The sequence below is a fragment of the Typha angustifolia genome, chromosome 5, assembly GCF_048772165.1.
Source record: "Typha angustifolia cultivar Huaian chromosome 5, ASM4877216v1, whole genome shotgun sequence".
Classification (NCBI taxonomy): domain Eukaryota; kingdom Viridiplantae; phylum Streptophyta; class Magnoliopsida; order Poales; family Typhaceae; genus Typha; species Typha angustifolia.
In genome coordinates, this window is record NC_133243.1 from 4227416 (window position 1) to 4255315 (window position 27900).

At 34.4% G+C, this 27900-nt stretch overlaps 1 protein-coding gene across 1 annotated transcript; it reads left to right on the forward strand.

Moving 5' to 3' along the window:
• Positions 1 to 4852: 4852 nt before the first annotated feature.
• LOC140760602 (26S proteasome regulatory subunit 6A homolog) lies at positions 4853 to 26562 on the forward strand. Its single transcript, XM_073097626.1, has 10 exons — positions 4853 to 5045; positions 5131 to 5247; positions 8127 to 8234; positions 8736 to 8927; positions 9100 to 9291; positions 17640 to 17758; positions 19480 to 19567; positions 23379 to 23498; positions 24413 to 24553; positions 26216 to 26562. The coding sequence occupies exons 1-10, from the start codon at positions 4920 to 4922 to the stop codon at positions 26291 to 26293; spliced, it is 1281 nt and encodes a 426-aa protein (XP_072953727.1). The 5' UTR covers positions 4853 to 4919; the 3' UTR covers positions 26294 to 26562.
• The last annotated feature ends 1338 nt before the right edge of the window (positions 26563 to 27900 follow it).

The following is a 27900-nucleotide window of genomic DNA, read 5'->3' on the forward strand; positions in this document are numbered from 1 at the left end:
ATTTGTAAAGCTTTCCAACACCTTTAAAATAATACCAATCATATTTCAGATGATAGAAATATAATAAAATCATACATCTATTTAATATAGTTGTCATATCTTTACTATCTCAAATCGAACGATGTTATTTAGATATGTTGAAAATTTTGTTAAATTTTTTACAACTTTATCTTTAGTGAGGTTCTTCAAATTTGATATCTAGTTTGATAAAATATAAGAGAGAAAATAATTGTTACACTTTACCCTATACCACAAGGGGAGTTAAGTGCTTAAATTAAAAGTACAAAAGAGTTTCATGGAATTGAGCTAAATTATAGGGGGTTAAAGTACAAATTCCTCAGATCCAATATTTCTCTCATGCCAAACTATGCAAGGTGGCAAACAATGACCTACCCAATAACCCAACATGGTAACTTGGCTTTTAAACTGATTTGGATTTAGTCTAATCGATTTCGGATCATAAACATATCAACTCGTCTAACCTGATTATTAAACGGGTCATGTTCTTGTTTATTACCTCAACCTAATTAATCCATTTATGATTCAACTTGCCAACTTATTTATGACACAATAATCTATCAACTCGTTTATGACCTGATTAACTCGTTTAGAATATTAAAAAAAAACCTACGTATAACTAAAATAACTTGTTTACAACTCGAATAAACTCGTTTATAACTCAAATAACTTATAAAAATTTAAATAATTTGTGTTACCTGATAACCTATTTATGACTCGTTTAATAATTAGGTCATATTCATACTTAGAAATTCTAACCCACTTAATAAACAAGTTAGGTTCATATTTGCATTATCATGACCAAACCCAATTTGAATTTGCCTAACGCGACTAATTGCCACCTTACGAACTCTTAGACGTGATCATCGAGCCCAACTCGCCCGTGCCCGGCCTGACCTGACCCGGTTTGGACCAGGCTAAGCTCAGCCCGAACCCAATTTGGGCCCGGCCCGACCCGAGCCAGAACTACTAATGGGCGGTACGGGCCAACCCTTTGCTCGCCCAGCCCAGCCCGAAAGCCCGCCCGTTTGGCCTGGCCCGGAAGCCCACCCGTTTGGCCCGCCTGCTCGTTTGACCAACCCGTTCGGCCCGCCTACTACAATGAAAACTAACGGGAAATTTTGTGCACTGTACCATTTTATAATTTTTTTAGCCCATCTCTTTCATCACATATCAGCCCAAGTACAAGTACTATTTATATTTTTTAGCCCACCTCTCCCTCTCCCATCACATATCAACCCAACATGTACTATTTAATTTTTTTTAATATACTTTTTTTTTAAAACAGAGAAGAACAAAAATATTTTAAAAAAAATGTAACGGTAAAAAATATTCTAAAATTAACTAAAAAAATTCTGAAAATGAGCAAAATAGGACCTCCACTTTTTTTTACCATTTTACCCTTTTAACAGAAATAAACAACTAGTTTATAGGGGTATTTTGGTTATTTTAACTTTTCTCATGCTTATAAATAAATAATAAATTTTCTAAATTCATCACACATTCTCAAATTCTCTAATCTCTCAAGTTCTTTCCAAATTAAAGGTTTCAACACTTTTAGTCTTGAAATTAGCAAATTCTCTCCAATATGGATTCCTTTGATGATCATATAGAATCGCAATTGGAGGGCGAAGATTCAATTAATCCTATACCCGTATCTCAACCTCAATTTGATCTGAAAACTCTAGCTTCAGCTTCATCATCAAACAGTTCTAAGAGATTAAAGTCCGAAATTTAGAAGTATTTTAAAAAGATTGAAACGAAAGATGACTAAGATAATATTATAGATTGTAGAGCTAAATGTCTTCAATGTAATCATGATTTTTCTGTATTAACTAAGAATATCACTACTCACCTAATGAGGCATATTAAAGACAAGCATAGAAAATGTCAATTGATATTGGTCAAATGTTGCTTAATTAAGGTGTTTTCGGAAATATTTCTAATTTTCAATGGAATTATGAAAATTATCGTAAAAAAATAGTTAAATATATTATTCGTAGAAATAAATCTTTTGCTATGAGTGATGATCCAGAACTTGAAGATTGTTTACAAAGAGGTTTTAACCCAGCTTTTAAAAGAATTTCTCGTCATACAATTAGATGAGATGTTTTAAAATATTTTGCTGAAGAAAAAGAAAAATTAATTTTAGATTTTAAAAAATTAAAATCTAGAATTTTTTTTACTAGTGATATTTGGACTTCATGCCAACGTTGGTCTTTTATGTGTATAACCGCACATTTTATTGATGATAATTAGAAAATATAAAAATGAATAATTTTTTTTTCGAAAGCTTGATGAGAGTAATACTGGTGAATATTTTTCTCGTACTATTATTCAAGAGTTAATGCATCTAATAATGATTCCACAGTTTCTAATCTTTGATATTTTCTTCCTTTACTTTTTAATGGTGAATTATTACATAATAGATGCATGTGTCATATTATAAATTTAATTGTATAAAGTGGTCTAAAAGAAATTGTTGAACTAATTCATAAAATTAGAGAAATTATATATCATATCATATATAATGATAAAAGAGTTAGAACATTTGCAAATATGTGTAAAAGGTATGGATTAAAAGCTAAAAAACTTTAATTGGATGTACAACATAGATGGAACTCTACTTATGAAATGTTAGAATTAGTACTTGAATATCAAAAAGCTATAATTTCTTATATTTATTTAAATATTAATAATGAACTAGAATGTCCTACTTATTTAAAATGGGAAAATACAAAATAAAAATAAAAGATTTTTTAAAAACGTTCTTTGATGCTACTAATATGTTATTAAGCTCTTATTCTTCTACAATTACAATCACTGATATGCAACTTGTTAATATTGTTCAATTTTTTATTGTTTTTAAAAATGATCGGACTTTACGTCATGTTTTACAAAATATGGAAACTAAATATGCTAAATATTTTGAATATTTTCCTTTACTTATTGGTTTTGGTATTTTATTAGAACCTCAACTTAAAGAGACCGGTATTTTTGATATTTTTAATGGTTTATATGAAGATAAATAAGATGACTATGTTTCTCGTGCGATAACTATTAAAAGTTATTTTGAAAGGCTTTTTAATGATTATTCTATTATATATGGTTCTTCTTCCTCTATGCCTTCACCTTTTGTTATTCCTCCTGAAAGTGATAGTACTAAGAAGTCATTATTTGCTTGATTTAAAATGAGAATAACTTCATCAATATCGAGGGGAATCACTAAGCTTGAAGCATATTATAATCATTTTGTAAGTGAGGATGAAATAGATACTTTAATATGGTGGAAGGCAAATGAGACAAGATTTTCAATTGTTGCTGGCATGGCTCGTGATATATTGACCATTACTATGTCTACTGTACCTTCATATTCTGCTTTCAGTATAAGTGGACGATTGATTAATCAATATAGATCATGTTTGGGAAAAGAAACAATTAAAGCGTTGATATGCCTATAAGATTGGTATGCTGTCGAATCTAGATCGCAAATGGACAACCATTTTGTAATAGAAAATATAGGATTTGAATTTTTAAATCTCAATGACTAATGTAATTTTATTTTATTTTTTATAATTAATGGATGGATTATACAAATGATAGATAGGTGGGTAGGTGCCAACCTAGTTGGGATGTGCTCATTCCATAGTGATGCAAAAAAAAAAAAATCCTCCTAATTTTGGTGTAACTATTTGTTTAATTGTAAAAATATTTTTATTTATCATTTGTTTAACTATTTATTTTTTTACATCTACTCATTTATTTCTATTTATTTTAATTCTAATTTTTCATTTACTTTATTTATTTTTTTGTTAAAAGTTGTAGTGTGCAAATTTGGGTGAATAATAATAATGGTGAAATATGGGGTGTTTTTTTTTATAAAACTCTTAAAAAATCTCTCTTATAAACCTTTGAGAGAGTCAAACTGTCAAAGACTCAAACTCTCAAAGGCCAAGTGGCCGAGTAAAATAAAAAAAAAGGCCAAGTGGCAGTGTGGCTGTGCCGTTGTGGGCTGTAGCGCACTAGCACGGTAGCGCCTAAGCTGGGCGCTAGCCAGTGCCCATAAGCAGCACCCCAATAGCTGGGCGCTGGCCGTTGGCCAACAGCCAAGTACGCGACGCCGAAGCTGGCGCTGGAGGAGGAAAGAACCACCACCACCACTCGAAGCAGCTAGTTGTGCTCAAGAATAGCACCGAAGACGTCGAGGATATGCAAGTTGCGCACTGCCATCGACGTCAAGGATGTGCGTTGCAAGGTTGCCATCATGCGCCATTTGCCTCGGAATCCTAGCATTGTGAGCTTGAAAGAGGCATGCGAGGACCGGAGGACGAGAGTATTTGGTCATGGAGCTCTGCGAGGGTGGTGAGCTCTTTGATCGGATCGTGGTGAGAAAACATTACAAGGAGAGAGCCGCCGCCACTGTCACGAGGACCATCGTCGAGGTTGTGCAGCTTTGCCACCAACCAGCATGGCGTAGTCCACCGCGACTTCAAGCCGAAAAATTTCCTCTTTGCGATGAGAACTCGCTGCTGAAAATCTTAATCGGCAAAGCTCGGCCCAGCTCGGCTCGGCTAACTCGATATCTTACGGGCCGATAGGTGGTAATGGGCTAGACTATTCTAGCCCAGCCTGAACCCGGCCCAGCCCGAGTGATTGGTGGGTTGAGCCGTGAACAAATACTTAAGCCCGGTTAGCTCGAAATGCCCGGCCCTGCCCGCCCGATGATCACGAACTCTCCATGATCGGACCCTTTTTATGCAAATGCGGGTTAGCGGGTTCGGATAGGATATTAGCACCCATATTTTGAGTCCGCATCTCCGAGTGCCTTCGGCCCCAAGCAAATTCTTCGTTCCACCCTCAACAGAAAATAAGAGAAAGTACTTTCCTTTCCTCTTCTTTTCATGGCTTCCACCGGGGTTTCTCCAATGGACGAGTCGAATGTGGAGGACGATCAACTCGCTTCCATGTCCACCGACGATATCTTGCGCGCCTCTCGCCTCCTCGACAACGAGATTCGTGTTCTTAAGGTCACTATCTTCTCTCCTTCGATTCATTTGATTAGATTTTCTTTATCTATCGATTCATTTCTGGGATCTTGTCGCCGTGTTGTAGGATGAGCTTCAGAGAAATAGTTTGGAGTTGGAATCTTTCAAAGAGAAGATTAAGGAGAATCAAGAGAAGATCAAGCTCAACAAGCAGCTTCCCTACCTTGTCGGCAACATTGTCGAAGTAAGATTTCTCATCTATCTCTTTATAATCGTCAATTTTTGCTTGGATTTTATTATATCTCTACTGCTGTTGAGTTATTGACCGTAAATTATTACAGCATCTGCACTTGTTGTTAGCCAATTAATGATAGATAAATCTGATAGAACTAAAATTCAAGGTAATGTTTCTTTGTTAGTTTAACTGCTTGATAGAACTTTCAAGCTGTCCTTTTGACTACAATCTACAATTGTTACCACGAGAATATCTGTTCCATTTCTTTTTTAATTTATTTTATTATCTGAATCGCTCACAAGATTTGTTAATATTTTTGGATAGTATTTCGCTATTTAAATGTACTGCTGGAGTCAACAGTCTGTTTGCTAGTGCAGTTTGTAAAATACGAGACCTCAGATCATCAAATAGTATGTTTGGGTCGGGCAAATTCTTTTATTAAGATATATTGGTTGTTCTTTTCCTCTCCGTCCTTGTCGGTGCACATTATAACATGTCTAATTACAGAAGAGAAAATTAAGTGACTGCTCGTTATATCTTATGATACTATAGTTGGGACAGTACCTTTGATTCGTAGTCCGTAACCCTCAGTAGTTCTTGCTCGGCAAGTAATTAGACAAATCAGGGAGTAAAATCAATGATTTCGTGCAATGCTAGTTTTGCAATAATGTACAGCAATGACCTTGGGATTGAATCTTGGTTCCTTATCCAAAATGACTAATGATCAACAAGATTGAGCAGAAGTTCCTTTGGAGAAATTGATAGAAAGCACCTCTCAGGAACTTTACTAGATATCTTCCTATCTTCATGGCCGAAAAGTTCTATAAGAAGTGTCTTTCTAGAAGCTCTCTATTGTCACACCCTCTACTACTAACATTATAGTACATGAGCATGGCAGACTGCAACAATGCTGAGACTATACTTGATAGAGTGCAAGACCTACATAACACCACTTGCACTATATTTAATGGGAGCTTAAAATAGACATAGTAACCAAAATGTCAAACTAATGCAGCAGTGCTTTTGAGCAAACTTTTGAATATTAAATAAACTTTGTGATATCATTTACAGGACCAAGCCGAATGTTCTATGCAATACAATAACCTGTGGGCTTCGACATTAAAATACGAGCGACATGTGTCTACTATCTACTCTTGATAAGGTAGGATACAAAATGATACAACTCACAACGTCGAGAATCTTGCTACGTCCTCACATTCCTTAAGAGATATCTGCAATAGGGGAAATAACTTAATGAGCTCATATCCTAGTTTAATGAATAGAACTTCTTTAAAAAAATGAAATATGCAATAGAATCATAGAAAGCCACAATGCCAAAGTGAAGCGTCAAAGCACAAATATCAATCCATGTATCATAGTAAAAAATCAGAGTATTAGTGTATCGGCTCCAATAATAGGGTTTGCCCCTTTTAACCCCTCCACAATTCCAAAGTGAAGCGTCAAAGCACAAATATCAATCCATGTATCATAGTAAAAAAATCAGAGTATTAGTGTATTGGCTCCAATAATAGGGTTCGCCCCTTTTAACCCCTTGGGGTACCAATGTCTATATTATTTATATTCTGGGATATCAGAGTTTTCAGATTTCATTCTATGTAATCATATGTTAGTGTTTACCCACTAATTGACAGGTATAATGTATGGTTATTATCGAATGACTCAAGTAAAGGCTTGCAAGCTCATATTTTAACATATAGCTTTACAAAGCTTTCAAATATTAAGCTCATTTTGAGTATAAAGACAACACATAGCTTTTTCAAAAGTATATAATCTATATAGTGCTTCGTTGTCGGAGTTAGCCAACTCGTCATAGCACTCTGATCTCTCCCAAAAATCTCACTCTCTTCTTGATTTCTATCTTGATTTTGTGTTGGGATTTGGCCCTACCTCTTGCCTTCTTTATAGATGTGAGAGAGTAGAGTCCTAAAGGGAAATAAGTTCGATCTCCTTTTATTACTTGGAGGAGTCCGAGTGTGACTGCCTAAGGGGAGTCCGACTTCCCTCCATCTCATCTTTCTTTTTTCCCTAATATTACAATGATAGATTCAAATCATGCTTTTTGTTTGCTTATCTAGTTATTTGTATTTCTACGAAGCCTACAACAATGTGAAAGGTTGAACCACCCTCAGTTTTTCTTTTGACTCATGCACTTTTCTGCTACTTAAAATGTAACTCATATAATGGCATAATTTATAAATTAGAATTATTTTACACTTCAGTGACTTACGCAATGTATAATTAAATTTAATTCCTAAGCACCAAAACAGTCTACTATAAAGATTTTGCTTGTGCACTCATCCCGTAGCTTAAATGTTTCATATTGCAGCAGTTACACACTCCTAGCTTAGGTGGACGTAGAGGACAAGTCTTTTCTGATGTAAACAAGTTATGTAATAAATATATTGGAGAGGTGAAAGTTAACATTAACACTCCAGAAAAGAAAAGTTAGGAAATAAGAACATCGTAGTAAATTAATGATACTCATTTTCCAAAACCTTATATTAGATTTCACCACAATCATGCATTGTTAGATCTAGTGTGAGAAAGCTGAAATGGTTGCTTGGGGCAACTGGACACAACAAAGCTATTACCTAGAACAAAACCAAAGATATAAGTCTATGCAGAATTCCTACTCAAATGGCATGCTACACAAAATTGTTAGAGTTAGTACTATGCACGCTTTGTTTGAAGAATGGAAGTATCTGTACACACGAAATTTACATTATCTAGTTCTCTAGTTTATTTTGCTTGGTGTTACTCAATTTTTAGTACTTAATTGTCCAAATGTCTTTCTAGTTTATTTTTCCTTGCATTAATTGGATCACATTATCACTCTATTGATCTATGCATATTCTTATTTGCTTTAGATCTTGGAGATGAATCCAGAAGATGAGGCTGAAGAAGACGGGGCCAATGTTGATCTAGACTCACAAAGAAAGGGAAAGTGCGTCGTGTTGAAGACTTCAACCCGACAAGTGAGCAGTTCATCCTATAAATATCTGCTTTTTAAAAAGTTATTGCCAAGTACCAAAGAGGCTGGTTTCTATTAATTATGTCATGGATATAAATAGTGAAAAATTTAGTGATACTGGCAAAACCTATTTCATTTGCAGCTGCTTGTTAACTGAGATGCTTCTGATTGGCATATACTTGACTATGAAATACTATATCTAATTTTGAGTAGCATAGTCATAAAATATAATTCTGATAGCAAAACTTTATTGCTAGTTTATTTTTCTTTCCAACGATTTATACTTGCTGTAACTTTCCTAGTCATATTTAAAACAAATTGCATGCTGCTATTTGCTTGATGTTGTTGCAATCAAGTTAACGATGAGTTTTTTGTAATACCAGTGATACTTTTTGGTGATCTCTTATGATATTATCTTGAGAACTACGAGAATCATTTAGTGCAGATCTTTTTGGTCATAAAGTGAGGTCATGTGACTTCCACTTATGTCTTCTGTTTGTGGCAGACCATATTCCTTCCTGTCATTGGTTTAGTTGACCCTGACAAGTTGAAGCCTGGAGATCTAGTGGGAGTAAATAAAGACAGCTTCTTGATATTGGACACCCTTCCTTCAGAATATGATTCACGAGTAAAGGCGATGGAGGTTGATGAAAAACCAACAGAAGATTACAATGACATTGGCGGCCTTGAGAAGCAGGTATATCAGGCTTTTGAGATCTTCTGGAAAACTTTAACTTGTATATGCAATGTAGAAGTTAGATAGCTCAAACTGTTTAAACTGATTCTAAGGTTGTCGTTTGTGATCTATTCACCTAAATTCTTCAGAATTTCTGTTTCATTTACTAATTTGCCTGTTATTGTCTACATAGATCCAAGAACTTGTTGAGGCAATTGTTCTGCCGATGACGCATAAGGATCGATTTCAGAAATTAGGAATTCGTCCACCTAAAGGAGTGCTTTTGTATGGACCACCTGGAACTGGTAAGACATTAATGGCTCGTGCTTGTGCTGCACAGACAAATGCAACATTTCTAAAGCTAGCAGGTCCACAACTTGTTCAGGTACTTGTTTCACTTTAAAATTTCTTATAAGCTAATTTAGTATTGCCTCTAATATAAAATTTATACTTACAGAAAACTCTTGGCATATTTTTATTGAATGAATTTGGCATCTGTTAATGCTGGTCTCTATTATTCATATAGTGGTCACCTAGTTTATTGTTGAATCTTCTTTGGACAACTTCATTATTCAATCATAAAGAATAGGCCACAGAGCTTAATATTCGATCTTATTTGAACAATGATGTGGGCATCATCTTCAATTTGACTAAAATAAAGTTGCTTGAGTCCAATTTTAGTTTAATTGAGCTAACTAGGCTCAACTTATTTTCACATTTAATTTGTTGAGTTGATTTTTAATTCAAATGATCAATTAAATTAGTCAATTGATAGATACGGTAAACCTATATATGGGGATGTCCGTATTGAGTTATTATCTAAATTGGGTTGGTCAATTTAAGTAAGATCTAATCAATTAGGATCCTATTAGGATCTCAATTGATAGTTATGGTAAGCTTATATGTGGGGGATGTCCATATTGATTTATTACCTAAATTGGGTTAGTCAATTTAGGTAAAATGATCAACTAGAGTCCTATTAGGAAATAAGTTCTTATTAGACTCAAATAGAATGAAAGTTGTTAACCGATTTAAGGGTTATTGGATGAGAAACAAGGGATGATTGAATAAGATTTATTTGAAATCTCTCATTTTCTCCCTGTGATCTTTTTCCTCTCTCTCTCTCTCTCTCACCCCCTCTTTCTCCTCTTTCATCTTAAGATTCTTCTCTAATCTCTTCTATTTTCGCTCTAAACCTTTCTCCTTCAATCTCTACTTTTCATTGGTTGCTGTTGCTGTCCAGAAGATTCCACTAGTGAAAGAGAATCTTTGGGTGCTTAGACGTGAAGAGGATGACTTGGTTTCAAAGTAAAAATACTACTATTCCATTTGTTAGTAAATTTAAACTCTAAAGTCTTTCCTTACACCATATTTTAGGCATTTCTACTATCAACATACCTATTTGAGAGTGAAGAAGTTATTGCATTATTTAAGTGGTTTTCTCTTCTTCCATCTAGTAGTGATCCTTTTAATCGATTAACTTATTGTTAGTTATTGCGTACTATATTTTATTTTTAGTTACTTGTTTGGGTCGATTGTTCTTCAAAATATTGCATTCATACTAGATTTGTATCAAACAATTATTAGAGATCACACTACCTATGCATTCCAATCAAGGATTGTCATTCCAAAGGCACATGCCATGTCTATTTTCTGTCGGTTTGCCCTGCGTCGCCGAACCAATCTCCAACTGGTATACCCTGCATTTCCAATCTGATCTTCGATTGGTATGCCCTATGTATCGGTTGCACGTATCGACACGCCTTTGCCACAAATCTAATATTTTTTTTAGGATATTTAGATATGTTTTAGTTTGAAGATACGTATTAAAGTCTATATTAGAGTCTTTTATCCTTAAAAAAAATTTAAACAATCTATTTTATTAAAGATATTGCAATAGTCAAATTGAAACATTATTTAACGCATAATATGATTGAATATATTCCTTAATTGATAATAGCTCGATAATTAATACCAAAACCTATTTAAATGTAGAATGACTAGAAGGATTGAAGATTTTATTTATCGGCACAGGAATCTTGCATCAAATATTGTCGACAATCCTCAAAACTCATTCATTAATAGTAATGCTCGTGGTTATGTTGTACATACTTTTCATACAAATATGAAGTATGCAATTCTCACATGACGTGATATGCATATTGAACTTACACGAGAATAACCAACACATGCACGTGATATGCATATTGAACTTACACGAGAATAACCAACACATGCACGCCATAGCAATATGCATGTTGTGGATATTAAATTTTTTCTTTTATTCCTACATTTTGAAGAGTACTTTTCATATATCTAACACCAAAATGCTAAATATGTAAAAAGATCCTTAGCAACTTTGTAGATTCATTTGTGCATCCCAAATTAGTTTTTAAAGAGTAAAAAAACCTTAAGAGAATGAAAAAAAAATTATCTTTTGATATGATTTGAGGAAATCAAAATTTTTCTTTGGTTCTTATATTTGAAAGAGTATTTTTCATAGATCTAACATCAAAATGCTAGATCTATGTTGAAAGATCTTTCTCAATTAACTACTTTGTGAGTAGAAAGCCTCCAATTTATTGCGCCACTAAGCAACAGGTTGACTCTTCAATCCGTGCAGTTTAGAATATGGTGGATGAATGTTCCAACACCTCCGATACTCTAGGATCATCCTCAGTTGTATTACCAGTTTTCGGACATGTGAAGTAGTTCTCCTCACTCAAATATGAAACATATAATCCATAAGGGAACATGATAACTCTCTAGATTGTAACTCTAATTGCTTCAAGTTTTCATTTGGATGGATGCCTCACCCTCTAGCTTTAAGTCTCTTAAATAGATATGAGAAACATCTACGATTTGTGCTAGGACAAACCTTCAAATGAAACTTTAAATTCGATTCAAAATTTGAACTTGCTTTTGTTTTCCTGCACACGTTGCTAGGACCCCATTAATCCCGTTTAAACGCTACTTAAGTTTTCTTAAGTTAAGTGTCTATCGGTTCGGAAGCCATTTATCCCGTCCGGATGCAGTCTCGAAATATGCATGTTGAATTCTAATTTTTTCTCATTCCATCTCGATTTCTTTGCATGATTTGATCTTCCAAAAGCTGTGACTTGATCATACACATGATTTACAACTCAATTATATGTAAATTTGCTCACGGATTTACTTTACCAAAATATCACATTGACAATATTCCTTTTGGCAACTTCGTGATAAAATGCAATTCCTAAACAATCCTTTAGAGTTTACAAAATTTCATAGGGTCAAGATACATGAACTTCAGATTTTTGCAAATAATTCCTATGAAGATAAAACACACTAGAAAAAAAGAAAATTTGCAAATCGATTTTCTTAATTGAATTTTAGCAAATCAATATGTCCAAAATCAATTTCATGGCTAAGTCAAAACTATGTAATAAAATCCTAGCACATATAGGTCATATAAAACATGGCAAACAAATCAAACACCCCATACATCATGGCAAGGCAATGTAACTAACACAAATAAGTCAAATATATCAAGTACATGCTAAATTAAATGTCAAGTCATGAATAAATATTTATTATCAAAAAAATGCCAAGTAAATGTCAACTTATGAAGAATATGTAAACTACAAATTCTAGCCAGAGATAGAAATAAGATTCACTCGCCCCTTCTTGTTTCAAATTGGCAAGGAGGATGTAGACATGGAAAGTAAACTTAGGACAGAGATGGGTAGTACTGACAAAAGTAGGAGAGAAAGTCCTAGAAGCTACTAGTCAAATAGTCCATACTTCCATCCAAACTATCAAATCGACTATCATATCGAGCTATCATACTGTCCATCCGCTCATCCAGACATTGAATTGACAAGTCAAGTCGATCAAAACGAGTTGTGAAGACGCTCGATAAAGCAGATCCAGATTCAGGTGTTTTCTCATCCTCCCCCTTAGACTTGATCTCCTTAATGTGAGTTTGAACTCATCGAATCCGAGTTACACTCTCCAAATAGTGCTACTGTCAATTGGCTTTTGGTGTCTACATCTTCAGATCAATCCACGACAATGCCCTTTGTAATGCACAATTGACAGATGAAAGCTCCACGGTGGTAAGCTCTCAACAGTAGACACTGAATTAATGATATTCATCATATATCACTGTATCAACTCCCCTAGATCAATCGGAATGCCGCTAGCTTTAGCATAATGAAATAAATTCGATCAAAATTTAGATCTCTCATTCTTTTCCTCAGAAGCTGGATGTAGAAACTAATTAAGCTTAACAATCTATAGTAGGGCTTCAGATTGCCTTATCGAACCATCATTTGCCAAGGAACCATCTCAATTGGATCCTGACACACAACCCTTTGTATTGCATCAATTTTTGGTTTCGGTCCATGCAGGTAGGGATAGCTAGGATGCTCTACCTGTGGAAAGTGGAAAATGGAGGTGAGTGTTCGTGGTTACTATTAACTTCACCCTTCTGACATAAGTGTTAACCGAGTTTGAAGTATAAGATACATTAGCGTAGAATTCTCGGAACAAATCAACATGTTGGACCTTGTGGAGTCAATAGTCTGTTCCGCCCATGAGCGGTGAAGATGTGAGGAATATCCTCATCAGCAAACTCTCTATTTATCACCTTTCTATCCATAAAAACAAGATGATGCTTGAACAATGTGTTGTAATGGACTTTTGGGTCACTTGTGAGAAAAATAGATTGGGGGAACTGACCTTGTTCTTGCCTTTGGGGTTAACAAAACTGTAGATTGAAAAAACACCATGAAAACCCCAAGATTTTATAAAACTTTCCAGAAAAATCCCAAATGAAATCAAAGGAAAAATGTGAATAACGCGGAAAAAAATACCTTAGATTGCAAGAGAGAATGAAACCAAGCCAAATGCACAATGTTCCGACATGAGGACAAGCTAGGTGGGAAGAGTTTTCAGAGAAAAACCAAAGAACCTGCATGGTTTTATTCTCAGAGTGATAACGGCGTCTATATGCACGAGAGTGCTGTCCGGATGACACGAGGGTGTCCACAGTCCTTTCAAAACGCCATCCGCATGGTCTAGGGCCCGTCGGATGCCAAATGCAGTCCAAAATTTTCCAGAAATCTTCAATTTTGGCCAAAAATCCAGAAATTTCGAAAAACCAATTTTTTGAAAGCCCTCAGCATTGTTTCTCATATATATCCAAGACCAAAAATCTGCAGAAAGCACAGAAATCACATAAAAAATGTCAAGTAGAACCTGATACGTGATTTGAAATTTCCCAATTTATGTTGATTTGATACGTTTCAAATTCAATCAAAAATACTCTAATCTAAATAGAAACATATTAGACTCTGATTAGAAATGTCAAATTGGTCAAAATGTATGGAAATCTAGCACTTTCCTATTATGCATGATTTTAAGTTCCAAAATTCAATAAAAATCTAACCATGCACTAATATGTACACATATGTTAAATGATCAATTTAGAAGTCAAATCGACCTATAACAATATGCCTGAATAATAATGACTTGCAATGACGACTTTTAACAATTTAGAAGTCAAATAGGCCTATAACAATGCATGAATAGTAATAACTTGCAATGACGACTTTCAAACTTATCTTAAGTAGTCATTTTTTTTTGTATTTTTTTCAAAATGCTTTCATGCAAAAATTTCTTTTTCTCTTTTTTGTTTTCAATTTCCTCCGAAGGATTTTTTTTTCTATAATTTCACCACTTTGTAAAATCTTAATAAGTCAAGGTTTTTTGGAATGCTCATATCAAGGTGGCTTTCACTCTTATCTTTTAAGGTATTCAATGCAATATAATTTGTTTTAATATGCAATTGCATTGAGGCTAATGATGTCAATGTAGTATGATCAAATATGGATATCATGCAAATGTACTAGACATTGAGGATACTTGGTCGAATTCTAATTTAATATCTACGCATTTCTAAATCATGTACTCTCAAACCAACATATAATAATCAAATATGACAATTGCTATCTAGAAGAATAATATATGAAATATTTAGACCAAGATATAAAGATCAAACATATAGACAATCAAGACGCCTTTCTGTCTCAAAGTCTATTTGGTATTTTCAATTTTTTCAGACATTTTTATATTTTTTCTGAAAATGGGAAATAAAGAGGAAATGCATCAAAAAGGAAACTAATATAAAATCTCGACCATATTATATAGCAATACAAATCTTTTAAAACACAAAGAATCAAATCAAGCCAAATGAAATCCACAAAAATCTAAACAAAGGCCAAAATATAGAAACACTGAAATTCGTTCGAAAACAAAAAACTAGGGTTTAAGTAATTTTCATGAAAGGATCACTTATCTTTCGTTGATCACTCACAAGGATCAACCCAATGGAGTGCACTGACACTGCTTTTTCTAATCCAAACAGCATGTATATTTGAAATTGACCCACTGTACTTGCCTTTTTTAATTTCGCTGGCTCGGCTCATAATTGACTCTTGCTTTTTGGCAATTTTCTTTTTTACCCCTTGTTTTACTTCCTAACATAGAATCATACTTAACATGCATATAGTCACAATCAAATCCTAAGTGTGAGTGACAAGCGTACAAGGGAATAAACACCTAGCTCTAGTGTGACCTCTAATACCACATCTATGACATGTAAGAATCGAAGATTTTCTAATTTGATCATTCCTACTCATAGCATGCACATTATGATCATACATGAGGCTTACAAACATCAGGAAGGAGTATACATTACCTTCCATTTTGAAGTTGATGGTACATCTAAGGTGTTGCTTCCGACATAGCCAATGTCTTTCCTTTATATTGTTCTTTCTTTGTTCTCCAAGGAGTTGATTTAATTTGACTAAGCCATTCTGGAATTTTTGGAGTATAGAGTTAGAGTTAGAAATTTCAGATTCAAGGCTTTTGACCTTTTCAAGCAGGCTCTCTTTTTCACTAGCTTGTTCATGCACATTCTTTTTCAAAACCAAATTTTGTCCAAAAGAGAAGAATTTCATATTTAAGAAAATGAGAAAGAGATTTTTTTTTTAGTCTTTGTGCACAATCTTTTTTAGCTTTTCTCTTCTTTGGTCTTCTTAAGCTCTTTTGTGAGATCCTCAATTTGGTTTGTGAGATACATCCATTCATCATTGGCCACTTTAAGTTTTTTCGTCATCTTCATTTTGGATTTCTCAATTTGTATGATTCACGGAAAAACGTATTGTAGGTCATCTAAATATTAGTGTTGACGTCCCCATCATCCGTATGATTATCTGAGACATTCACACAAGCAACAATGGTCATGCCACAGACATGGATCGTGCCAATCACCGACCGGAATAGCACTTGCTAGCCATGCCACAAGAGAGAGAGAGAGAGAGAGAGAGAGAGAGAGAGAGAGAGAGAGAGAGAGAGAGAGAGAGAGAAGAGAGAATGGGCTCGTCATCGTCACTAACGTTGTGCTCACCTACTCGCCGTTGACCTTGCGCTCGCCCGCTCGCCGCCCTCGCTAAGCGACGAGCGTGGCAAGTGAGTGAGCTGCTGAGAGCGACGAATGCGGCAAGCGAGCAAGCGGCAAAGCTGCTAAGAGGGGTGTCGTGCAGCACTTCTCGTGCCATATGCCGCTACGCCACCGGCATGGTAAGTGCTAGTCGGCACAGCCATCCATGCTCACAAGATATGTCAATGGAAAGAAAGTATAAGGAATGTACTTATCCTTATTTGACTCGGATTTTGAATCATTCGAATCATCCCATGTAGCTTTGATTGTCTTACTCTTGATTTTCATATTAGGACACCGATTTGCAAAGTGTCCTAATCCCATGAGTAACTTGTATTGGTGAGACTCTAGGTTGTGTGAGCCTAAATGATGGCAATAAGATAGCTAACTTATTCAGTGAGTAGCTTTATAGGTTTTTGCTGATAAAGCCTCTATTTCTTTTTTATCTTTTGGCCAGAAGTCAGGTCTAATGTTTCTCAACATTCATAAATTTGTCAACCTCGATGTAGCCTCCTCAAGTGAGTCCTTCCTACTTGATAAGGCTGCTATAATACTTGGATGATAGTGATATGATTCAATTGAGGAATCTCATATGATCTGTAAGATATCAGTTTTGAATTAAGTGCCACCATCACTCTAGTCTCACGATCTTTCAGTCTAAATGCCATGTTCCACCACTCTACTGGGGTTACCAAGAGAAGCTATGATGAAGAAGATGATCATCTTACCGGATTATCTTTTCAACGAATAATCTGCCACCCTTGATCTACTAAAAGTTAGTCTTCTTCGATCATACCTTAAGCTGGAAAGGTTTGTCCAGAGGAACAACGATGCAATATCTAATTTGATCATGCCTTCAGCTGGAATGGTCTGTGCAGAGGAATAACAATGCAATATCTAATCTATTGCATGGCAAAGAGATATACGAGATGATTTATTATAGTCTCCAAGTTAAAACTAAGTAATGTGCTAAATAAGATCAAAAGGCATTGGCTCATAAGCTGACTGCTGCAAAACTGTACCATATCATGCAGATTTGTTTTGTCCTGTCATGACTCACTATATAAAATTATAAATACCAACTGTTGATTCTACAATTGCTTCACCTGTTCTGTTTTCAAAAAGAAGAGAAGGTCTAAAATAAAGAAGTCATTTATCCACTGTAATATTGAACAGAAAGTGGTTATTCTTGGTTTTCTTAACCATGATCAGAAAAAAAAGGCTAATACATTCATGTTCTGGTCCAGATGTTTATTGGTGATGGAGCAAAACTTGTTCGTGATGCTTTTCTGCTTGCAAAAGAAAAGTCTCCCTGTATAATTTTCATTGACGAGATTGATGCAATAGGAACTAAGCGATTCGATAGGTATGTCTTGTGAGAGTTCAATCTTTATATTGCTTAAAATATATAAACTTAAAATGTTCATTCTTTTTATTTACTAGTATGGTTGAAATTTTTATGCATCCGACAACATAGGCATGTCTTGGCTTTTGAGCAAATGATTTTTATGAAAATGTAGATATATATGTGGTAACTATTTTCATCAATATTGTTTTGAAATACTTCTATGATTACATGTGACTACTGATGTGCTGCTTCTCCAATACTTAGATCTCTAAACTCTTTTGACATTGAAGAATTAATACTGCTGCCAGTATTTTACAAATGAAGTTTATCTTTAAACCGCAGCTCTCTGGTTCATTTGTTGGACATTTTATGTTGTTCTGCAGGTTATGATAGCATCTGCCAGCATTCATTAGTCTAATATTTTTCTCCTTATCTGATTGACCCCTCTGTAATTCCTAAAACATGCTTGCTTCTTTTTATTTTTGTTTATCTCTTGAGGCATGTTCATCCTCTTTGAAGTAGAAAACAAATGAAAAGATATGTTTTAATTTGCAGGGAATTCGCAATTAGAACAACTTAGATATGTCAGTGACGCAAGAGACATGATTAACAAAGTCTTGTTAGTTACTGAGGGTCTATTTTGCATGTATTGTGCCTTTGATGACTATACTACTCACTGACAGTTAAGAAACTCCTTTATTCTTACAAATATGACTCTCCACATCTCTTCTGATGCTTTTGGAAATGCGAAAGAAGGCATGGTTTGTCTTCCATAAGCATCACAGATTTATCAATTTACAACCTATTTGATGTTCGAGTAGCTCCGATGATTAATTCTTGAAGCATTTTAACCAAGATTTGAAGTTTCGGTTTTGCTTTTGGTTTTGTTCAGTGAGGGGAACGAATAATTTCAGAGCTTCTATCATTAGTTTTGGCATTAATTGCATTTTGGTCTCCTTTTTAATATGAAAAAAAAAGATCCAGAAAAATTGATGACAATTACAGAAAAATAATAGGAACTAGGAAATCATTACTTGGCTTATTCAATTATCACTTAGATAATATGGAATTCTAGGAGGGATCATTCACTAGGTAGTCTATTACTGCCTGCAACTGTGGGAAATATAAAGCAATAGCCTCCGGAAAGATCTCACTATAGACACGCAGAAAGGGAAGAAAATCAATGTAGAAATTCGTAAAATTGCCACACAAAAAATTGTGCACAATATTTATTGCCGAAATGATTTTTTTTTTTTTGATGACTTGTTGGTGCAGTTGGCATACAATTTAACGACCATCTTTCCTCATTGATTTGAGATGAAAGAGAGCAAGTATTTTGTTTTTTTTTTGTTCAAATTTAATTGAATTTGGGCAGAGAAATACCCAAACTCCAAACTTAATAACCTACAATAGGACTTAAAACCATCAGTTTAGCTGGTTTTGGCAGCTATGGTGAAATCAACCAAAACCAGCTGAGACCAGCCTGAAACCGCTTAGGTTACCAGTTTTGTGGTCGAAACCTAAAATTATGATTTTAACATAAGGAATTGAATTATCTTGATACAAGTGATAATAATATACAGTCTACAAATTAATAAGTGACCCTTCTGAACTCTGAGCACTATGACGTAGGTATGAGAGCTTACATATTCTCAATAATTGGACCAGTAGCATAGTGGATTCTGGTGCACTGTTTACTCTATTGTGTGTAATGCCTTCATTTATTTATTCTATTACAGTGAAGTAAGTGGAGACAGGGAAGTGCAGCGGACAATGTTGGAATTGCTTAATCAGCTTGATGGTTTTAGCAATGATGACCGCATAAAGGTTGGTGTATCTTGTTTTTTTTTTAAATTATCACTATAGTTTTAATTTGGTTTTATTGTAGGGTTTTGCATGTGTACCCTTAAAATATCCCTTATTTGCTTGTATACCCCTCTAAAGTTGATATTTGCATGTATAGCCCTTGAAACTTAATTATTATTTTTTGCACAGATACACTCCTGGTTACTTATCAAGAAATATAAAATTAAAGGCTTAAAGCCTCAATAATTTAATGGAAAAAACAAAAAAAAACCATTAACTAAGAGAAATGTGTGAAAGCTAGAATAAAACATTTTTGTCCTTTTTATATCTAAATTGTTCAAATTTTAACTGTTAGTTAACTATGAAAGATATAAATGCAAAAAATAAGGTTTTAAAGGGTATACATTCAAAAACTTGTGTTTTGAGGCTATACATACAAATATCAACTTTAGTGGGGTATATAAGCAAATAAGGGATTTTTTAAGGGTATACATGCAAAAAAACACTTTATTATAATTTAGATGGTACTTATTATCCACGCTACTATATTAGGTGATCATGCTTGATTCAAAAAATTCAGCAGTAATAGGTAGGATTGCAGGACATGGACATAACACTAGTTTTTGATACTGGTAGTTCATATGACTTAAGAGGGAAAGGCCAGAGGGGAGCACAGTTGAGAAGCAAAACATAGTTGGGGCACTGATCCAAGCTCTTAACATATCTTTCCTTTTCTGAATTACCAAAAGGTTGGAATTCAAGTGGTGCATATGCATATATTTTCCACGTATGCTGCCCATATGTACTATAACTGCATAATGCATATGCAGGGCAGTTTCCCAATCACCAATGCCTATGCGTTTGCTTTCGGAAAATATGATGATAAGTGTGTTCTTTGTGGTATTCGTGGTTTTTTATAGTGCGGTATATAGCTTTTATTATAGCTATATATGTCCAATAGGCTGAAAATGAACTTACAGTTGATTTCATTCATAAGAATGTGGACAGATGAAACTTCTGGAGTTATTTCATGGATCAGGCACAATGGAAGTCAAATCCGAAATAGTTTTCAAGTTTGAAAACATTGGAATGAGGGATAAAAAATTTGTTGAATCCAATGAAATGGAACCTTGGTTCACAACTCTTCAGCTTGACCTATATCTTCTACATTCTTCATTTAGGAACCTTTTGGTAGTCAATTTAACTTGGCCTATATCTTCTACATTCTTCATTGAGAGAAGTTTCCCTTTCTCTATATCTCACTTTCTTTTGCACTTGCATCAGTTATACATATCTTTAAATGAACTTATTACACTGGTGTTTATAGTTATGAGAACAAGCTAAACTGGTGGTATTACTATGTCGATAGGGCTGGTAAAGTCTCATTGACATTTGAAGTGAGTTCAGACCTATATATATTTAGATTGAAAAGAAATACTGATGTTTAGGATTTGAAAAGAAAGAATGTCAGAGAAAGATTCTGTTTTATTTAATTCAGTCTCTTGAACTACAGAACTCTTACTAGATTATTGGACCTAGCCTATCTTAGAAACATAAAGATTATACCATTAGAGGAATAAGAGAAAAAAGGGGCATAGTAAGGTCCCCTTTTATCGAACTTTTCTCCTGTATGATGTCATATTTGTCTATTTGTCTATATGTCTATATGCATATGTATGATGCATATATATAATTATATATAAGTATCATATATAGTTTGACCTGTATTGCTTTAAAAGTATCTTCTGAATGGAAATTGTTATGTTGTCAATGAACACGTTGTTACTCCAGATTGATGACTTTAGACTGTTGAAACATTTGAGACAGACTGTCTGACCTGTGGATCTGATCTTAGTGGGCATATATCATACACATTTAATATCCCAACCAACAGAGGGAAATGACTGACTTAACAGTGAAACTAGATGTATGCAACTGATTTAAGTTCAACATACATGCAAGTATGTTACAAATTGCTATCTTTAAGAATTGGAAAATGCAATGTTGTCTTTGTTGTTTGGAAATATACCTGGCTCTACATGTAAAGGTGGTGGGAAGCAAATTGAGGGATTGTACAACCGTATGGGTAACAATCCAATATCATTTTAGTGTTATACCGAACTATTAGGATTGTTGCTAGAGAAGGTCCAAAAGCTATAACTACAGAATTGACATAAAAGAAAAGAAAACATACACAAAATGGTCCTAGTTGTAGAAGGCTTGTACTGTCAGAATTATGGTGGTACACTTTAGAGTTTACTACTACCTATTGAGGTTTTGTTTTTTAATTGATGTAAATAATGCCAACCTATGAATGAGCTCTTTCTATTAGTTCTTTCACATGTTATCTCCATTTTCAAGTTTGTAATTAATTGTGGTATGAAGTTTTGTCTGCACCAATCTTTGCAGTGGAAGAGGCTTTCTTGTTATTTAAACTGATAATATTCCTCATTATTTATTTCCTTCTTCCGGGAATAATGTCAAATAGTTCTCCTTTCTCTACATTTGACATACTTTGTTATGGTGTGTGAGACTATGAATTCAGTGTGATTATATTTGGAGCAGAATGACTAGCTGGGAACATTGATGTTAATTGGTTTAATTTCACTGTCTCAATACATAGAGAGATGAAGAGCATTGCTACATGGTACAACAATATACCTTAATTACCTTTTGGTCTGATTGAGAAATTCAAAAACCCATCACGGAAGCCTATCTAGTGCACGAGGATCTTGCCAAGGTGGGTTATATGGAAAACAAGATAAAAGCAATGTTAACTTTAGTATAGAGTTTTCGACCAAAGTGCTACTACAGTAAAAAGTATTTCTAAAGTACAATACTGTTCAAACTATTTCCCAAACTACTACAACAGGGAAATCGCTATCTTAGAGGATGATTCTTAGTAAATTAATTAGTTTTTCAATACACTCAAAAATTGTTAGTAAGAGTGATTAATACATCACTTCTTTGGAAGGTGATTTGTAAATCACTCTTCTGGAAAGCGATTTATTCAGAAATCAATGTGTTTTAACTTGATAAAATAATTTACTTATCAAATTATTCTCTGGAAGAGCATAACTTTGTAACGACAAGTCCATTTTGGACATATAATATATCGTCGCGAAGATTAAAGAGAAATGAACATAATGATTATGACCAAAGTTTAATTGAACCTTGGATGAGAAAGATATAGGCTAAAATATAAAGATAAAGTTTAGATTATTGTAATTTTGTATTGGGCTATTCATTTTAGTCATAAAATATATCGTCGTGAATTGGAAAAGATTTATAAATTAGACTTACATAGTCATTCCCCGCAGCCAACTGTCCTCGAAATCGCAAAAAAAAAATCATAGCTCCAAATTTCAATTTCAAATTGTTTATATAATAGTTTATAAAACATTTTCTGTGAAAACGTTCTATTTAGAAACAATGGTGAAAAAAATTTGTTGCCTAAGACAAGTATTGGAAAATTAATTAATCCACTAAAAATCGTAACTTGAGACAACGATTTCTCTGTTGTAGTAGTGGGAAATAGTTTAAAGTAATGTGCTTTAGGAAATAAATTACACTGTAGCAGTATTTTGGTCAATAACTCGTAGTATATATATGTTATTTTCATGACTTAAGGAGCACCACCAGTCGATGGTGGTAGACGTTATTGTCACTTGTAATACACCTTCAAAAGCTGTCATTTATTTGCTTAAAAATTATGTTTTTTCAAATCCTTGTAGTGAAGTAAATGCTTCTCTTTAAGCAACAATCTGGTTAGATTTTAGTCTCTTGTCAGTTTAGTTGTTTATTTCTTTACATGACTTTGGATGATTAACAGGTCATAGCTGCAACCAACCGAGCTGACATACTTGATCCAGCTCTAATGCGATCTGGTCGTTTGGATCGAAAGATTGAGTTCCCTCATCCAACTGAAGAAGCAAGAGCCCGAATCTTGCAGGTGGTCCTAAAACTCCTAATAACATCCCTAATTCACTTTTCTTCATTATGTTCTTTTCATTGTTCACATCTAGATCTTTTGAGTAGGGAAAAAAGAACGAAAAACTAAATCAATCTTGTTCATATGTTTTTAATTGGTCCTATAGGTTTCATTGTTATAGAAGAGATCTCTGTGGTTTGCAACTTTTATAAATTGCCTTATGGTATTATTTTTATATAAGTGTTCCTATTTTCTGCAGCAATTTAGTCTCTATGTTTTACTCTACCATAAAGATTACTCCCTAGTCCCTCTATAAGGTTGTGTTTGAAGTAAAGGAAGAAAGTGACAATATTTGGAAGTGCTCCACTTTCTACTGTTTCAATGGAGAGTAGATTGGAAAATGGTCTCCTTGAAACCACCCAAGTTGTCAAATTTTGACTCAATCAGCTCTATCCTTAAGAGAATGACACTTAACCACCTCATATGTGTTGCATCTGAACATAATTACCAATTTACCATAGCTACCAATCTCATCAAACACTTAAAAGTTTGCAAACACTAGGAAGTCACAACTATTTCCTAGAAAGTGACATCTCTAGAAGCTCACTTATAAAGTCACTTTCTTCCACTTCCTAATATGCCCTGACCTAATGTCAGAGGGAATTTTGAAAAGGTCACATATCACAAGTACTTTCTTTTATTATATAATAGTACTAAACTATAGGGTTCTCTTTTTTAAAGATATGAAACCAATCAAATCTATAAAGCTACAAGACACAGGGATCTATTCTATATATGTGGAACAATGGGGACTAAGTTTACATAATTGAAATCACATGGAGTAATTTAGCACTTTTTTTCCTAATAACCAAGAACTATCTGATTGAATGTTTCAGAAATAATTGAAAACCTTTTTGATTTCTTTTATTATTCAGATACACTCAAGGAAAATGACTGTGCACCCTGATGTCAACTTTGAAGAGTTGGCTCGTTCAACAGATGATTTTAATGGTGCTCAGTTGAAAGCTGTTTGTGTAGAAGCTGGTATGCTCGCATTGCGGCGAGATGCAACTGAGGTTAGAATCTCTTTTCCTCATTTACATAGTAATTCTACTTTCATGTTAAACTTTGATTATTTTGCTGTCTTTCTTATTGTCTTTAACACTTCTCTTATGACTGCTTTGAGTTCACTAGGTCTTTTTCTCATTTGAGAAATATTAACATTCTTTCTTCTCGTCCTTTGATAACCCAATATTAAAATTTTCATTTATATTTATGTAGATCTTCATCATAAAATGTTAGGGGTCTTAGATTGGGACTTGGTGCAAGCCGATCCCTTGCAGGTCGGTACGAGCACGTCGTAAGATGCAGGATGCAAACCAACTCATCGACCGTATGCGTCTAATGGTCCTGATTATATGCGCTCTAATCTTATAACCCCCTGTATTTGTTTTCGGATGCAATTGGGGTGGTTAGATGCATGTGATTGATGTGGTGACACTCATCCGATTGCTCACTCAGACCAGCCTAGACAGGGTGGCCCACACTGAATCCCAGGCTGTCTTATCCAACGTATAGACTTCATTGTCAACTTTTCCTACCATAGGTGGATCTTTGTGGGCCACCAACTTAAACTGCAAATCAATATTATAATTGCATATCACTAATTCTTTCATACAGAGCCAATTAGCTCTACATATACTAGCAAATTAATGATAATCATATAATCTAACTTCTCTTCTCTAAGCCTCTATTCTTGCCTAGACCTTTTGATTTTCAAAATAGTGGAGAAGTAATTGTGAAGTGCACAATGAAGTTAAGGTAACTAATCCTAATGGGGAACCCATCAAAGCAAATCATATCTTTAGGAATCCTGTAGTAGAAAATGCCAAATCTATAGGTGGGTGGAGTTTGATTCCTTTAAATTGCTAAATAGAAAAAACTGATGGAGAGACTTCCTATTCAAATAAAGAACAAGGTGTATTGTCTCCATGAGATGTGGTGGCCACTTACAGTAACTCTTTTATCACATTTTGAAGGAAATTATGTTCTGTGCTAATTAAGGTACACGATTTTAGTGAGACTCATTACCTCTCGTAGGCAATACATGACTATGCTATCTTTGCTGCTTCCAAGACTTTGCCATAGTACCCTGCTCTTTCATTTCTCTTGTGATACATCAGAATGTTTGTCTGATAGTGCCAACATATATTTACTTCATTAACTTCTTTCAAAACATTTGCTTGCACAAGCTGAAGCATGCCTGTTTTTTATTTTATTATTATTATTATTATTATTATTATTTTCTGTTGAGAAAAACAAGATGAAGGATGTGGAAAGTACTTCAGTTGGTCAGCCTAAAATAATGTACATGATTTTAGTGAGGCCCATGACATCCTGTAGGCAATACATGGCCCCACCTGTCTTTGCTGCTTGTCAGATTTTGTCATAGTAATCTGCTCTTTCATCTCTCTTGTAATCTCAGAATGTTCATTGTAGTACTGGCATATATTAACTCCTTTCAAGACATTGTTTGCTTGCACAAGTGTTCTTCATTGTTGTTGTTGTGGAGAAAAACTAGTTGAAGAATATAGAAGTATCTCAGTTGCTCACCCAGCTTGTCAGTTGTATTTCTTGTCTCACATCCAAGCAATAGTAGAAACCTTATGTTTAGAACTTTGTCTGTTAGTTGTCAAGAACTTAAAAACATCTGCAACTTCTATTTTGTGCCCATGCAGGTGACACATGAGGATTTCAATGAAGGGATCATACAAGTCCAAGCGAAGAAGAAATCCAGCTTAAATTATTATGCTTAATAGTTCGGTGTGGTTTCAAACAGATATCCTTTTACTTTTAAAAGAAATTTCTGTTTCAATATTCTTTTATGCCGCCTCTACGAGATATGCTTCTTGTATAATATAATTTGTAGCTTTGCATCTAGAAATGTAATTCCTCTCTCTAGTTATTTCGAGATTGTGGTTTTGAACTTTTTATGAAACTGGCTAATGTAATTTCAATTTATTGAGATGCATATCTTTGTTTCTACAACATTTGACTCTTATTTGAGCAAATACTTACAGAGAAATATCGCCATGTTTCTTATTTGCCACATGTATTTAGTAGGGCTCATTTTACCTCCGTACTCTCTTTCAAAAAAAATCCTGTTCGATCATAATTTATTAGCAGGAAAAGAAACAAAAATTGGGTCTCTCGAAGTTAGCCACTATCTTTATATCTGATTATCTTCTAGCATTTGCATATGAATTCCTCTCTTTACGGATTTATTTAATGAATGAGAGTGAAACCCATGGGTTTTAACAATGCTGTAGATTATTTTCTTTTTATTATTATTGAGAATAAGTGGCTTAGCCCAATTAGATTTATTAACAGAAGGGGAAGAAATCCGGGCAAAAGCCCTTAGTACGTATAGAGAAAAGAGGGAGGACTCAAAGTCAACAAGGGAGGGCAAGGGGGAAAGTGCAAAGCTCTATTGGCACCAGATCTCAGAGCAGGAGATCGATCATAAGCTGGAGGGAGTGCACGTCTAATCTTTAGATTTCTTTCCTTCCAAATTAACAACCAAAAAGTGCCTAATTGATCATCTATAGCCCTCCTGGCGAGGAATAATTGCCTTGCGTTAATCCAATCCAAGATAGGAGATTAGTGAATTTACGCAAACTGTTATGTATAAATTTACCTGGGTGAATGCAGCATTTTGTTGCAAATCGATGTTTTTGTTATAGATGCAAAGAGAGGTTAAGCAAATCGCAATTTAGAACCGACAACGCAATAGGCGTTAAATGCAATATAATGTGGAGAAAAGGGAAATGCAGGAAGTATGCTTTAAATACAATATAATGTAGGGAAGTCTGTAGTAGAAAGGTCATTCCATAGTATTTAATATATATTTTTAAGGGTACTTTCATCATTTGGTTTAAAATATCACTAATTCTTAATATAATTTTATTATTGTAATATCAATTTTATGGTATATCACATCTTATAATAGTACTAAACTAAATATTAGAATAACTTATACTAGTATTATCTCATTTCTTCTGGTATTAAATATTAGAATAGCTATGCCCATTCTACTCTTATTCGTAAGTGAACGAAGGCTAAAAGAATTGAGTTAGGCCCTTGGGTGGGAGGAGGAATCTCCAATAAAAGACTTTCAAGATCCAAAATTTATGAGGAAGTCACTTGGTCAATTGTTCTTGGCCAACAAATAGATCCTCTAAGAAGAAAATGCCCTGTTGGGATGACATGACAAAAGCTTTCGGGAACAAGGTTGAAAGAGGCAAACCACTAGCCCACCTATCCACCTAGAACTTGGTCTAATTGCCGTATGTCATAAAGTAGACAAAAATGCCTTAGAAGATTTGATGGTATCTTTCCACATAAAGCTAATGGCGATCCTTCA